Below are 15,381 nucleotides of genomic sequence, written 5' to 3' on the forward strand. Positions count from 1 at the left end.
AAGTACATTAGAAATTGCAAGTAGTCCCCCATGATTTCAAGGAGAGTAATAATGGAGTAGGTTTCTATTCAGTCTGAGTAATGATGAGGAACCAGAGACAGAATTCAGAATACAGCCATGTGCTGTTCAGTCAGTAGAAAAAGGCTATAGAATTTGACGTTTAAAGGATTTAGACACCTGTAAAGGCATTTATTGAAACTTTCACAATGATCTCAGTGCCTAAAAATCATTAATTTCAACATATGTTAGGCACCTAGATGGTTTTGAAAATCCCACTAGGCACCTAAATATATTTAAGTACCTGGTCCAAAGTAACTCACCAAGGCCAGATTCTGGTATCAGTTGCTGTGTGGTATCAATACACAGTAACTCAGTAGAAGTCAATGGAGTTTTGAGGATTGATGTGAGCACAACTAAGGGCAGACACTGATTCTAAATTGATGGAGATTTAGGTGAAGTCATTCTCTGAAGTGGGAACAGCAGACAGAGTGTCCTGGGTATCTGGTCTTCAGGTCCCAGGATGAATTTGAAAGGCTCACACTGAGGGGGCAAAAACAACTACAAAAAAACCCCATATTTTACATGTAAACTGATCAAATGTTATCTGAAGTCACTAGGTTGGATTCAGATTTCAGTGAGACTGAGAAAAATCAGGAGTGTGGACTCACATGGTCAGTCTTTTCGGTATTGTCTCTATAAATACTGGATCATTTGAAAACCTTTTTTATAAAAGTGCTAGAGAGGTAATTCCATTCTCACTCACCCTGGTGTAAATCATGAGGAACTCCACTTCAGGTAATGGGGCTCTTTCTCCTCTCCTTCACACTGGTAGAAATCAGGGATAATTCCAGGGGAGTGAGTGAAGTCACAACAGTCTAAAATTGGCATAAATAAGAGAGAAGGGTAAGGTTGACTATTTTCAAAGAAAACTAAAGTTTATTTAAGTGACTTTGACAAAAAGAAAATAATTATTAATTTGCCAAGTGATTAATTGAATGGGCATAATTTTTTTTATCTATAATTTGATTTACTCTTTTCTTTTTATTATTATTTTTCCATTGTAATGATTACAAACAATATTACTTAGGGATAAATATCCTCTCCAGGTAATAGTGTCAATTTGACTGTAATATACGTTGTGAATGAAGTGGCATATGTACCATTGGAAATTATTTTTTAATAAGAATGAAGATAGCGTATGAACAAATAGGGTTTGATCCAAAGCCTATTGACATCAAAGGACTTTCTATTTGGCCAACAGAGGCAAAAGAATAATTCTACACGGGGGATGATCTTTTAATAGGTATTTCAATTCCAAATTCCTCAGGCAGGATCAAAATCAAGGCCCATCTTTTCGACCTTTGTGACACATAAACCAAGGACTTCATTTTGCTTTTCCAAGTATGTTACTCAAAGCATAAGAACTTCTACTAATGTAATACAATGTCATGTCCTCTCTCTCTCTGTCTCTCTCTCTCTTTATTTATCTAGCTATGTTAGGTAGAATATTGTTCTGTGTATGCCTGTAGATTCACCCACTTATTAATTTATCACTAATCTATCTTTCAATTAGGACTGTCAAGCGATTAAAAAAAATAATCGTGATCGATCGTGCAATTTAAACAAAATTATCATGATTAATCATACTGTTAAACAATAATAGAATACCATTTACTTAAATAGTTTTGGATGTAATCTACATTTTCTAATATACTGATTTCAAGTACAATACAGAATACAAAATGTACAGTGCTCACTTTATATTTATTTTATTACAAATATTTGTGCTGTAAAAAGCAAAAGAAATAATAATTTTCAATTCACCTCATTCAAGTACTGTAGTGCAATCTCTTTATCATGGAAGTTGAACTTACAAATGTTGATTTATGTACCAAAAATAACTGCATTCAAAAATAAAACAATGTAAAACTTTAGAGCCTACAAGTCCATTCAGTCCTACTTCTTGTTCAGGCAATCGTTCTGAAGAACAAGTTTGTTTACATTTGCAGGAGATAATGCTGCCAGCTTCTTATTTACAATGTCACCTAAAAGTGAGAACAGGCCTTCTCAAGGCACAGTTGTAGCTGGCATCGCAAGATATTTATATGACAGATGCACTAAAGATTCATGTGTCGCTTCATGCTTCAACCACCATTCCAGAGGCCATGCGTCCAGGCTGATGACAGGTTCTGCTCAATAACGATCCAAAGCAGTGTGGACCAACATTATTCATTTTCATCATCTGAGTCAGATGCCACCAGCAGAAGGTTGATTTTCTTTTTTGGTGGTTCAGGTCCTGTAGTTTCTCCATCAGAGTGTTGTTCTTTTAAGACTTCTGAAAGCACGCTCTACACCTTGTCCCTCCCAGATTTTGGAAGGTGCTTCAGATTCTTAAACCTTGGGTCAAGTGCTGTAGCTATCTTTAGAAATCTCATATTTGTACCTTTTTTTGCGTTTTGTCAAATCTGCAGTGGAAGTGTTCTTCAAACAAACAACATGTGCTGAGTCATCATCTGAGACTGCTCTAACATGAAATATATGGCAGAATGTGGGTTCAACAGAGCAGGAGACATACAATTCTCCCCCAAGGAGTTCAGTCACAAATTTAATTCAATCATTATTTTTTTAATTAGCGTCATCAGCATCTCCTCTGGAACAATGGTCAAAACATGAAGGGACATACGAATGTTTAGCATATCAGGCACGTAAATACCTTGCAATGGTGGCTACAAAAGTGCCATACGAACACCTGTTCTCACTTTCGGGTGACACTGTAAATAAGACGCAGGCAGCATTATCTCCTGTATATGTAAAGAAATGTGTTTGTCTTAGCAATTGACTGAACAAGAAGTAGGACTGGGTGGACTTGTAGGCTCCAAAGTTTTACTTTGGTTTGTTTTTCAGTGCAATTATTTTACAAAAAAGTCACCATTTGTAAGTTTCATTTTAATGATAGAGATTCTACTACAGTACTTGTATGAAGTGAACTGAAAAATACTATTTCTTTTTCCATTTTTACAGTGCAAATATTTATAATCAAAATAATAATATAAAGTGAGCAGTGTACACTTTGTATTCTGTGTTGCAATTGAAATCAATGCATTTGAAATTGTACAAAACATCCAAAAATATTTAATAAATTTCAATTGGTATTCTATTGTTTAACAGTGCGATGAAAACTGTGATTAATCGCGACTATTTTTTAAAAATGAGATTACTTTTTTGAATTAATTGTGTGAGTTAACTGTGATTAATCAACAGCCCTACTTTCAATATAATACATCTATAATATCTCTCTGGGCAGATAGATGGATAGATAAATTACAATGATGGTATAATATTTTGTTAAACTTGGGAAGAATATTATCTTTTTATTTATTATTACTGTTACTGATTCATTTCCTTCTTCCTTATTGTATAGCTGGATGGGGATTGCTTAGAACTATCAGATCCAGATGCAAAAAACTAGGCAATACTGCATTAAAAGCCATCCCTATGTGCAGAACGAATAGCAAATATGGCAGGTGACCAGCTTGGCTTAACAGTGAAATCTTCGGTGAGCTTAAACGCATAAAGGAAGCTTAAAAGAAGTGTAAATTTGGACAGATGACTAGGGAGGAGTATAAAAATATTGCTAGAGCATGCAGGGGTGTAATCAGGAAAGCCAAGGCACAATTGGAGTTGCATCTAGCAAGGGATGTGAAGGGTAACAAGAAGGGTTTCTACAGATATGTTAGCAACAAGAAGAAGGTCAAGGAAAGTGTGGGACCTTTACTGAATGGGGGAGGCAACGTAGTGACAGATGCTGTGGAAAAAGCTGAAGTACTCAATCTTTTTTTGCCTTGGACTTCACAGACAAGGTCAGCTCCCAGACTGCTGCACTGGGTAACACAGTATGGGGAGGAGGTGAGCAGCCCTCAGTGGTGAAAGAACAGATTAAGGAGTATTTAGAAAAGCTGAACATGCTCAAGTCCATGGGTCCAGATCTAATTCATCAAGGGTGCTAAGGGAGTTGTCTGATGTGATTGCAAAGCCATTGGCCATTATCTTTGAAAATTCATGGTGATCGGGGGAGGCCCTGGATGATTGGAAAAAGGCAAATATAGTGCCCATCTTTTTTTAAAAAATGGAAGAAAGAGAACCCGGGGAACTAGAAACGGGCCAGCCTCACTTCAGTCCCCGGCAAAATCATGGAGCAGGTCCTCAAGGAATCCATTTTGAATCACTTAGAGGAGAGGAAGGTGATCAGGAACAGTCAATAATGGATTCACCAAGGGCAAGTCATGCCTGACCAACCTGATTGCCTTCTATGATGAGATAACTGACTCTGTGGATATGGGGAAAGTGGTGGTTGTGATATATCATGACTTTAGCAAAGCTTTTGATACGTTCTCCCACAGTATTCTTGCCAGCAAGTTAAAGAAGTATGGATTGGATGAATGGACTATAAGGTGGATAGAAAGCTGGCTAGATTGTCAGGCTCAACAGGTAGTGTTCAACAGCTTGATGTCTAGTTGGCAGACGGTATCAAGTGGAGCACCCCAGGAGTCGGTCCTGGCACCGGCTTGGTTCAACATCTTTATTAATGATCTGGATGATGGGATTTATTGCACCCTCAGCAAGTTCACAGATGACACTAAGCTGGAGGGAGAGGTAGATACGCTGGAGGGTAGATAGGGTCCAGAGTGACCTAGACAAATTGGACGATTAGGCCAAAAGAAATTTGATGAGGTTCAACACGGACAAGTGCAGAGTCCTGCACTTAGGAAGAAAGAATCCCATGCACTGCTACAGACTAGGGACTGAGTGACTAGGTAGCACTTCTGCAGAAAAGGACCTGGGGATTACAGTGGATGAGAAGCTGGATATGAGTCAGCAGTGTGCCCTTGTTACCAAGAAGGCCAATGGCATATTGGGATGTATTAGTAGGAGCATTGCCAGCAGATTGAGGGAAGTGATTATTCTGCACTATTCGGCACTGGTGGGGCCACACCTAGAGTATTGTGTCCAGTTTTGGTACCCCCCCTCCCCCACTACAGAAGGGAAGTGGACAAATTGGAGAGAATCCAGTGGAGGGCAACTAAAATTATTAGGGGGCTGGAGCATATGACTTACGAGGAGAGGCTGAGGGAACTGGGGTTATTTAGTCTGCAGAAGAGGAGAGTGAGATAGCAGCCTTCAACTACCTGAAGGGGGGTTTCAAAGAGGATGGAGTTAGGCTGTTTTCAGTGGTGGCAGATGACAGAAGAAGGAGCAATGGTCTCAATTTGCAGTTGGGGAGGTCTAGCTTGGATATTAGGAAACACTATTTCACTAGGAAGGTGGTGAAGCACTGGAATGGGTTACCTCGAGAGGTGGTGGAAGCTCCATCCTTAGAGGTTTTTAAGGCCCGGCTTGACAAAGCCCTGGCTGGTATAATTTAGTTGGTATTGGTCCTGCTTTGAGCAGGGGGTTGGACTAGATGACCTCCTGGGGTCTCTTCCAACCCTAATATTCTATGATTCTATGAAAAGCCAGTAGGGTGGATAGAGAAAAATAGATTCCTGAGGTAACATAAATCCACGTCCATGCAGTTTACTCTCTTTCTGAGGTGCATAGTCTTAATCTGTCACATAAAGGAATGGGGCTACAGTACTTCTTCATGGGCATTAAAGAATGCAGAGCAATATTTGTAAATGGGCTAGTAGGTGTTTACCATGATATGTCTCACAAAAATTCCCAAATCACTGCACAGTTGTGCACTGTTCTGTGTGAGATTCTGACAGATGTCACCTTCTATCCCGAATATCCTCTTCTGGTTCATCACATGTACAGTCCATTTTGTGTCTGACCCTGTTCCTGTGGAAGTCAATGGGAGTTCAGACATTGACTTCAATTTGTGGTAGTTTGTGAAGCCCAGCTGACCATGGCACAATAGAACCATGGAGGAGGCTGCCGAGCCCAGCTGCCCTTGGCACTGCCTGGTCAATAGCAATTAGATGCAGAGGCAGGAGACTGGCTATACTGTGCTTGGGAGATGATGTGCATGGGACAGAGCTCTAGCCTGCTGATCAGAATTTTCTCTGGCTCCAGTATGAGTGCCCAGAGCTGCTCTTTTCCTCCTTTTCACAGCCACACAAAACAAGCCAGAATCCAGTTTTGTCTCACCCAAAGGGGACAGCTCAGACCCTCAGCTGACATAATGACGTCAATAGTGAGGTACCCATTTTCACAAGCTGAGGACCTGGCCCATGGCTCCCATATTTACACTGGCATGCAGGGAACAGTGTCATAACATCTGCAGGGCTATTTACATGAGTAAGGACTACAAAGCTGAAGGGAGGATTTGCAGAATAAGGCACCTAGAGAGTTTTTAAATAATTCGATGCCCAGTTCCCTTTGTGATATGTACCTCACACTCTTGGGCTCTTTTGAAAAGCCCAATCTCAGGGCTAGTCTACACTAGGAATGCTGCAGCTACGCAGCTCCACCAATGCAGCTGCACTGCTGTAGCGCATCTGGTGAAGATGCTCTACGCCAACGTGAGCGAGTTTTCCCATTGGCATAATAACTGCACCTCTGCAAGAGGTGGTAGCTAAGTTGGCTGGAGAAGCTGTCCCACAAACATAGCACTGTCCACACCTGCACTTAAGTCAGTGTAATTACATCGCTTGGGAATGGTGGCTTATCCGCACCCCTGAGCGATGTAAGATATACCAATATAAGTGGTAGTGCATACAAGCCTCCAGTCTGTAACAGCCGTGGTCATATTAGGTGTAGTTTGGCCCTCAAAATCTAACCAATATCAATAGGAACTTAGGGTTCCAAGTAGCTAATGGATTAAGCCCTAAATAAGGGTGCAGGTCTACCTGTGTTTGTTCTAGATAGAGAAATAAGATTATTAGAGAGAGAGATTCAAATAGTAATATAAAGATATAGATCTATCTATCTATCTATCTATCTATGATCAATTAGAAATATATATTCCCAAATAAATGTGTAGTTGATGGATAAAAATGATCACACACACTCTTTGACAAAAACAACAAGGTGTCTGGGGCCACCTTAAAGACTAACAGATTTATTTGAGCATAAGCTTTCGTGGGTAAAAAACCACACTTCAAAAATCCACGAAAGCTTATACCCAAATAAATCTGTTAGTCTTTAAGGTGCCACCAGACTCCTTATTGTTTTTGTGGATACAGACTAACATGGCTACCCCCTGATACTTGACTCTTTGACAAGACTGCTTTATAAAGCTCTCTTCCAGATGAAACACACTGAGGAAATATAATGAGCATGTGGAATCACACGACTGTCTCAGAATTCATCCTTGTGGGGTTTTCCAATCACCCCAACTTGCAGGTTCCGTTGTTCCTGATCTTCCTTGGTGTTTATACCATAACCCTGACAGGAAACATGCTCATTATCCTGGTGACATCAATTGACCCCTCTCTCCATAGCCCCATGTACTTCTTCCTCCGGAACCTGGCCACCTTAGAGATCGGCTTCACTTTGGTCATCGTCCCGAAGATGCTGGTCAATCTCTTGGTGGAAAATAAAATCATTTCCTTTGCCGGATGTGCAGCTCAGCTCTATTTCTTTTCCTTCTTTGGAACAGCTGAGTGCTGCCTTTTGACCGCTATGGCCTATGATCGTTATGTGGCCATATGCAACCCTCTCCGCTACCCAGACATCATGAATAGAAGGGCTTGTTTCCAGTTGGCTGGACTCTCATGGTTCTCTGGATTTCCGGTGGCCACTGTGCAAATGACATGGATATTCAGTCTGCCATTCTGCGGGCCAAATCAAGTCAACCACTTCTTCTGTGATGCCCCTCCCATGCTGGAGCTGGCCTGTGCCAACACCTCTCTCTTCGAAATCGAGGCCCTCATAGGGACTGTGCTTTTCATCATGTTCCCATTCCTGCTGATCCTGGTCTCCTACATGCGGATCATCACCACCATCCTGAGGATGCCCTCAGAAGAGGGCAGACACAAAGCCTTCTCCACCTGCTCCTCCCACCTGGTGGTAGTGACTCTCTTCTATGGCACGGCCAGCTCGACCTACTTCCGACCCAAATCCAGCTACTCCCCAGACACCAAGAAGCTCATCTCTCTCTCCTACACGGTGATCACCCCCATGTTAAACCCCATCATCTACAGCCTGAGGAAGAAAGAGGTGAAAAGCGCCTTGAGGAGAACATTGGGCAGGAAACTCTTTTCAGAGAAAATGTAATTTCTTCAGGCCTAGAACTCCATTCTGTTCATGGGGCTGGTTCTCCTCTTATTTACCCAAGTAACTGCCATGGAGTCAACGGGCCGAATCCCTTCTCTGTCATACTGGTAAAAATCAGAACTGGCACCTCCCAAAATAAATTCATCTTTTCTGAAACTAGTGTAGGGGAGAAGAGAATCAGCTTTTGATTCAGGAGGGGTGATTGTTACCTGAAATTCTGATGGGCTTGAATGAATCCTGCAAACTGTACGTGGTTTAAGTTCATTAAAATGCCAAGAATATTATTTTGTTCTATTCCTTTTTATGTGTGCTTATTTTGTTTGCTTAGACTCTTCTCTTAAGAGCTTCTCTTCACCAGCAAATTTTACCAGAGCGGAGTACTAGGTCTGCTGTAATTAAGTCTGAGAAGACTTATCTGTTTAATCATTATTCTAAGTACTATAAATCTGTATGTTCACTTGCATTGATTTTGAGTTGGGTTTGTCTCATGATGATTAAGGTTATTTTTACCTGTAACTCTGATGTATTTTAATGAATCCTGCAGACTGTACCTGGTTTATGTTCAGTAAAATACTGAGAGTATAATTTTGTTCTGTTCATTTTTGTTTTGACTCTCTTCTTCTTGTTTCTTCACTAGAATGTTCTTTTTTTTTTTGGAGTAAAAAATTGAAGATATAAAATGTCAGCTAATAATCAACAAATTAAAATATTTGGAAATGCTGCCAAGATGCCTCATGGGAATATTTAACAGAAACAAATATCTGATAGAATGGACAGCTGCTTCTATAGGCAGTTATTCCAATCACAGAAGGGGTCTTACCCAAAGCTCAAGGGGGTCATTTAATTGACTTCTTTGGGCTTTGGAATAAGCCAAGGAAGAAAAATCCCTATTAGTGACACCAAATCAATAATAGGAAGGAGAAATGATCTGACGTTTAATATTAAACATCAGATGATTGTTTCTTCTGAGGTCTTGACCATTCAGAACTGCCATAGGATTCAAGGGGCATGAGGTGATTTGGGACTGTCACTCTTGATCCCAAACAACTAGTGATGATTAAAGTCAACATAAAGATTCTAGTCCTGATACTACTTTATACCGCTGTCACTCCATTAACTTTAATAAAGCAATGCTTCGTTCACATGGGTATGACTGAGAAAAAAGTCATGGCTCATATGGGGAGTAATTAAAATGAAGGAAATTTATCCTAAATTACCTTTTTTTCCCCAGTAAAACTGTAACAAAGGGAAATTCACTTCCACATAGAAACACAGATTTTAAACTCAGATAAGCTGATTCTCATTTCTTCTTCTTCTTCTTCTTCTTCCCACCTGGACCTTATGATATCTTTACCTTAGATCATCATTTCCAACCCTTTGCATCCCTATATGCAACCCCCACAGCAAGTGACTACTCCAACTCCCCACTCCTCAGCATTTAAAATACAACTGGAAAAATGTAGCATTTAAGAGCATTTGAACCCCTTTCTCAAGAAATAGCTTTTCTGCTGAGCCATTGGAAACCCCGGTAATTCATGATAGCCAGCCTGAGAGGCTGTTAGGACTTTATTTCAGAATATTTTTTTAATTGCACATATACATGGTTATATAAAAGTTCTATAAATAGGATTGCATCCCTCTCCCTGTACTTATTGTATGTCACTTATCTTCTGAGATTGTAACCTGTGTGGGGAATGGTTTGTACAGCATGTAGCACAAAGAACCTGGTCTCTGGGCACCATAGTAATATTCATGAATTAATATTAAACGTCAGATCATTTCTCCTTCCTATTATTTCACTGCGGTTTAGAATTTTTCTTTCTTTCTTTCTTTCTTTCTTTCTTTCTTTCTTTCTTTCTTTCTTTCTTTCTTTCTTTCACAAAAGTATGTGAAGTGATTTAAGTAAACTGAATGTCATGCAGTTGGCATGAAGTGTCAAACAGTGTAGTGTACTTAGACCTAACCCTGCATTTGTATCATTATGAAAAGCATGCCAATGTCCTTATATTTCATAACTCAGGATTTCAGCTGGTATCATCATGACAGACATGGGAAAGTAATTCCAACTTCCTTTGGACATCAGTGTGTATCACCCAACTCTTCTTTTTCTGGCTGGACTGAAGAGAATCTGAGTGATTGGAACTCTTCCAATGGAGATTAAACTCTTCCAAGGGAGATTAAAGATGGAAATGTAATTTTAATCAATACCAATCACCTTACATTAAAATGGGAATGATATTTATTTATCTAGTATTTATTTGTAATTATATTACATATCTAAGTTTGTACTGGTGCACCTACCTACAGGGGTTTGTGGATAGATAGATAGATAGATAGATAGATAGATAGATAGATAGATAGATAGATAGATAGATAGATAGATAGATAGATAGATAGATAGATAGATAGATAGATTTGTTGCCTGTCCAGAAAGTGTCCGGGTGACTTTCTTCAATAAATGCCATCAATTAGAAATAATGCAGAGAGCCCTGCTTGCTAACAATGCTTATTCTCTCTGATGACATAGACTCATAAACTTTAAGGTCAGAATGAACCAATATGATCATCTAGTCTGACCTCCTGCACAATGCAGGCCGCAGAATCTCACCCACGCACTCCCACAACAAACCCCTTTCCTATGTCTGAACCACTGAAGTCTTCTAATCATTGTTTAAAGACTTCAAGGTGCAGAGAATCCGCCAGCAAGTGACCTGTGCCCCATGCTGCAGAGGAAAGCAAAAAAAATCCAGGGCCTCTGCTAATCTGTCCTGGAGGAAAATTCCTTCCCGACCCCAAATATGGCAATCAGCTAAACCCTGAGCATGTGGACAAGACTCACCATCAGACACCCAGGAGAGAATTCTCTGTAGTAACTCAGATAACGCCCCATCTAACATCCCATCACAGGCCATTGGGCATATTTTCTGCTAATAGTCAAAGATCTATTAATTGCCAAAATTAGGCTATCCCATCATACCATCCCCTCCATAAATTTATCAAGCTTAGTCTTGAAGCCAGATATGTCTTTTGCCCCCATTGCTCCCCTTGGAAGGCTTTTCCAGAACTTCACTCCTCTGATGGTTAGAAACCTTTGTCTAATTTCAAGTTTAAACTTCCTGATGGCCAGTTTATATCCATTTGTTCTTGTGTCCACATTGGTACTGAGCTTAAATAATTCGTCTCCCTCCCTCGTATTTATCCCTCTGATATATTTATAGAGAGCAATTATATCTCCCCTCAGCCTTCTTTTGGTTAGGCTAAACAAGCCGAGCTCTTTGAGTCTCCTTTCATAAGACAGGTTTTCCATTCCTCAGATCATCCTAGTAGCCCTTCTCTGTACCTGTTCCAGTTTGAATTCATCCTTCTTAAACATGGGAGACCAGAACTGCACACAGTATAGTTCAGTAAAAGTGAGTAATGAACAATTTTTGCTGCATCAAGTTTTGGGTGCCCAATTTCTGGCATTTTGAAGAGGCTTGTTTTTCAGAGGGTATGCAGGTGCTTAGCCCTTACTGAAAATCAGGGACTTTCTGTGGCACCTCAAGTGAGACATTCAATCTTTGGGGGCTCCAAAAACTAGTTATTTTTGGAAACATAGGCCTATTTTACCAAATCCATTTATTTCATCACCAAACCATTCTTCTTCCCTCTCACTCCAATAGGAGATAAAGAGAGGGGGATGAAAAATGAAAAATAAAACACTTTTTACAATCCAAGTTATTTTCATTTTGAATTATTCAAATTGGAATTAAAAATAAAATAAACCAAAAACAGATTTTCTTCATTAAGTTTTTTTTCCAAAACTTTTCTTTAAAATTAATTTACAAGGTAATGCTATTATTGTGAAGGTAATAAGGTAAGGATTTGGTAAGATACATTTTTGGGGGTGCTACACTTTAAGAAATAAGTGGACAAATTGGAGATACTCCAGAGGAAAGCAACAAAAATGAACAAAGGTTTAGAAAACCTGATCTCTTTGCCAGAGGATGTTGTGAAGGCCAAGACTATAACAGGGTTGAAAAAAAGGACTAGATAACTTCATGGGCAGGGATGGTGTCCCTAGGCTCTGTTTGCCAGAAGCTGGGAATGGGCAATAGGGGATGGATCAGTTGAGGATTACCTATTCTGCTCGTTCCCTCTGGCATTAACCACTGTTGGAAGACAGGATACTGGGCTAGATGGACCTTTGGTCAGGCCCGGTATGTCCGTTCTTATGTTCTTATGTTTTATGACCTAGGTGGAGAGATGAAAAAAAACTGGTCATGTTTACTCATGAGTAAAGAAGATTGATGGGGTCCTGTAACAGTCATCAAATATATAAAGGGTTGTAATAAAGAGAACAATGATCAATTGTTATCCATGTCCACTGAAGATAGAAGAGGTAATTGACTTAATCCACAGCAAAGGAAATTTAGATTAGCTATTAGGAAAAACTGATAAAAAACTGATGATCTAGCCCCAGAATCCTTAGGAACATGATTCACTTCATGGACTCTTGGGATCCCAAAAGGTAAACATCGTTTTAATGAGTTTGTGTGTCATTTCCACTAATTAACCCCAAAGGTGGCTAGGAGCCAAGTCCCATTGGTCATTAAAGAAAGTTCATATACTCATGTAGAATCCATCCATGAATCCTTTGGAGTCAGCTTCTCTTGGAGGTAAGTGAAGAACTTACTGAGCTCAGATGACCAATATGAGAATTGATATTTCTCTTACACTTATTCTCTTATGCTTCTTGGTCACAACTCTCCTCTGACCTATACTAGCAACTCCTTGGGTTTCAGTGGATTTATTCCTGATTAACACCACTGTACATGAGAGGTGTCTTGGGTCCTTCTTCTGTATATTTTTCTTAATGATACTGAAAATCACTTAGACATATAAGACATATTGCACAGAAACCCACAGAGAGCATGATTCAGACCGTCTTATTCAAGTACATTAGAAATTGCAAGTAGTCCCCCATGATTTCAAGGAGAGTAATAATGGAGTAGGTTTCTATTCAGTCTGAGTAATGATGAGGAACCAGAGACAGAATTCAGAATACAGCCATGTGCTGTTCAGTTAGTAGAAAAAGGCTATAGAATTGGATGTTTAAAGGATTTAGACACCTGTAAAGGCATTTATTGAAACTTTCACAATGATCTCAGTGCCTAAAAATCATTAATTTCAACATATGTTAGGCACCTAGATGGTTTTGAAAATCCCACTAGGCACTTAAATATATTTAAGTACCTGGTCCAAAGTAACTCCCCAAGGCCAGATTCTGGTATCAGTTGCTGTGTGGTATCAATACGCAGTAACTCAGTAGAAGTCAATGGAGTTTTGAGGATTGATGTGAGCACAACTAAGGGCAGACACTGATTCTAAATTGATGGAGATTTAGGTGAAGTCATTCTCTGAAGTGGGAACACCAGACAGAGTGTCCTGGGGTATCTGGTCTTCAGGTCCCAGGATGAATTTGAAAGGCTCACACTGAGGGGGCAAAAACAACTACCGCCCCCCCCATATTTTACATGTAAACTGATCAAATGTTATCTGAAGTCACTAGGTTGGATTCAGATTTCAGTGAGACTGAGAAAAATCAGGAGTGTGGACTCACATGGTCAGTCTTTTCGGTATTGTCTCTATAAATACTGGATCATTTGAAAACCTTTTTCATATACTCCAGGCTGGCAAAGAAGTGCTAGAGAGGTAATTCCATTCTCACTCACCCTGGTGTAAATCATGAGGAACTCCACTTCAGGTAATGGGGCTCCTTCTCCTCTCCTTCACACTAGTGGAAATCAGGGATAATTCCAGTGGAGTGAGTGAAGTCACAACAGTCTAAAACTGGCATAAATAAGAGAGAAGGGTAAGGTTGACTATTTAAAAAAAAATTAAAGTTTATTTAAGTGACTTTGACAAAAAGAAAATAATTATTAATTTGCCAAGTGATTAATTGAATGGGCATAATTTTTTTTATCTATAATTTGATTTACTACCTTTTCTTTTTATTACTATTTTTCCATTGTAATGATGACAAACAATACTACTTAGGGATAAATATCCTGATAACTCATTCTCCAGGTAATAGCATCAATTTGATTGTAATATACATTGTCAAGGAAGTGGCATATATGCCATTGGAAATTAATTTTTAATTAGAATGAAGATAACGTATGAACAAATAGGGTTTGATCCAAAGCCTATTGACTTCAAAGGACTTTCTATTTGGCCAACAGAGGCAAAAGAATAATTCTACACAGGGGATGATCTTTTAATAGCTATTTCAATTCCAAATTCCTGACGCTGGATCTAAAACAAAGGCTCATCTTTTCAACCTTTGTGACACAAACGTAGGACTTCATTTTACTTTTCTAAGTAAGTTATTCAAACCATAAGAACTTCTACTAATGTAACACAATGTCATGTCCTCTCTCTCTCTCTCTCTGTCTCTATCTATCTAGCTATGTTAGGTAGAATATTGTCCTGTGTATGTCTGTAGATTCAGCGACTTACTAATTTATCAATTAATCTATCTTTCAATTAGGACTGTCAAGCGATTAAAAAAATTATTTGTGATCAATGGCTCAATTAAAAAATTAATCACGATTAATTGCACTGTTAAACATTTACACCTCTACCCCAATATAATGCAGTCATGGGGAGCCAAAAATCCCTACCGCATTATAGCTGAAACTCCATTATATCGGAGTAGGGGCGGCAGGGCTCCAGCAGTGATTTCAAGGGCCCTGGGCTCCCTACAGCAGCCGGAGCCCCGGCCCCTTTAAATTGCCGGCGTTATAACGGAGTAGAGGTGTACTTAAATATTTTTGGATGTGATCTACATTTTCAAATATATTGATTTGAAATACAATACAGAATACAAAATGGACAGTGCTCACTTTATTTTTTATTACAAATATTTGTGCTGTAAAAAGCAAAAGAAATAATAATTTTCAATTCACCTCATTCAAGTACTGTAGTGCAATCTCTTTATCATGGAAGTTGAACTTACAAACATAGAATTATGTACAAAAATAACTGCATTCAAAAATAAAACAATGTAAAACTTTAGAGCCTATAAGTCCACTCAGTCCTACTTCTTGTTCAGGCAATCGTTCTGACGAACAAGTTTGTTTACATTTGCAGGAGATAATGCCACCAGCTTCTTATTTACAA

The 15,381-nt window shown here is 39.3% G+C and overlaps 1 protein-coding gene across 1 annotated transcript; it reads left to right on the forward strand.

Annotated features, from left to right (window-relative positions):
• Nucleotides 1–7,249: 7,249 nt before the first annotated feature.
• LOC135886727 (olfactory receptor 10A4-like) lies at nucleotides 7,250–8,217 on the forward strand. The gene is given in 2 exon segments (XM_065414507.1): nucleotides 7,250–7,264; nucleotides 7,267–8,217. Coding segments are annotated over 2 exon segments (966 nt in total).
• Nucleotides 8,218–15,381: the final 7,164 nt, after the last annotated feature.

This window comes from Emys orbicularis, chromosome 12 (assembly GCF_028017835.1).
Source record: "Emys orbicularis isolate rEmyOrb1 chromosome 12, rEmyOrb1.hap1, whole genome shotgun sequence".
In the NCBI taxonomy this organism is placed as follows: Eukaryota; Metazoa; Chordata; order Testudines; family Emydidae; genus Emys; species Emys orbicularis.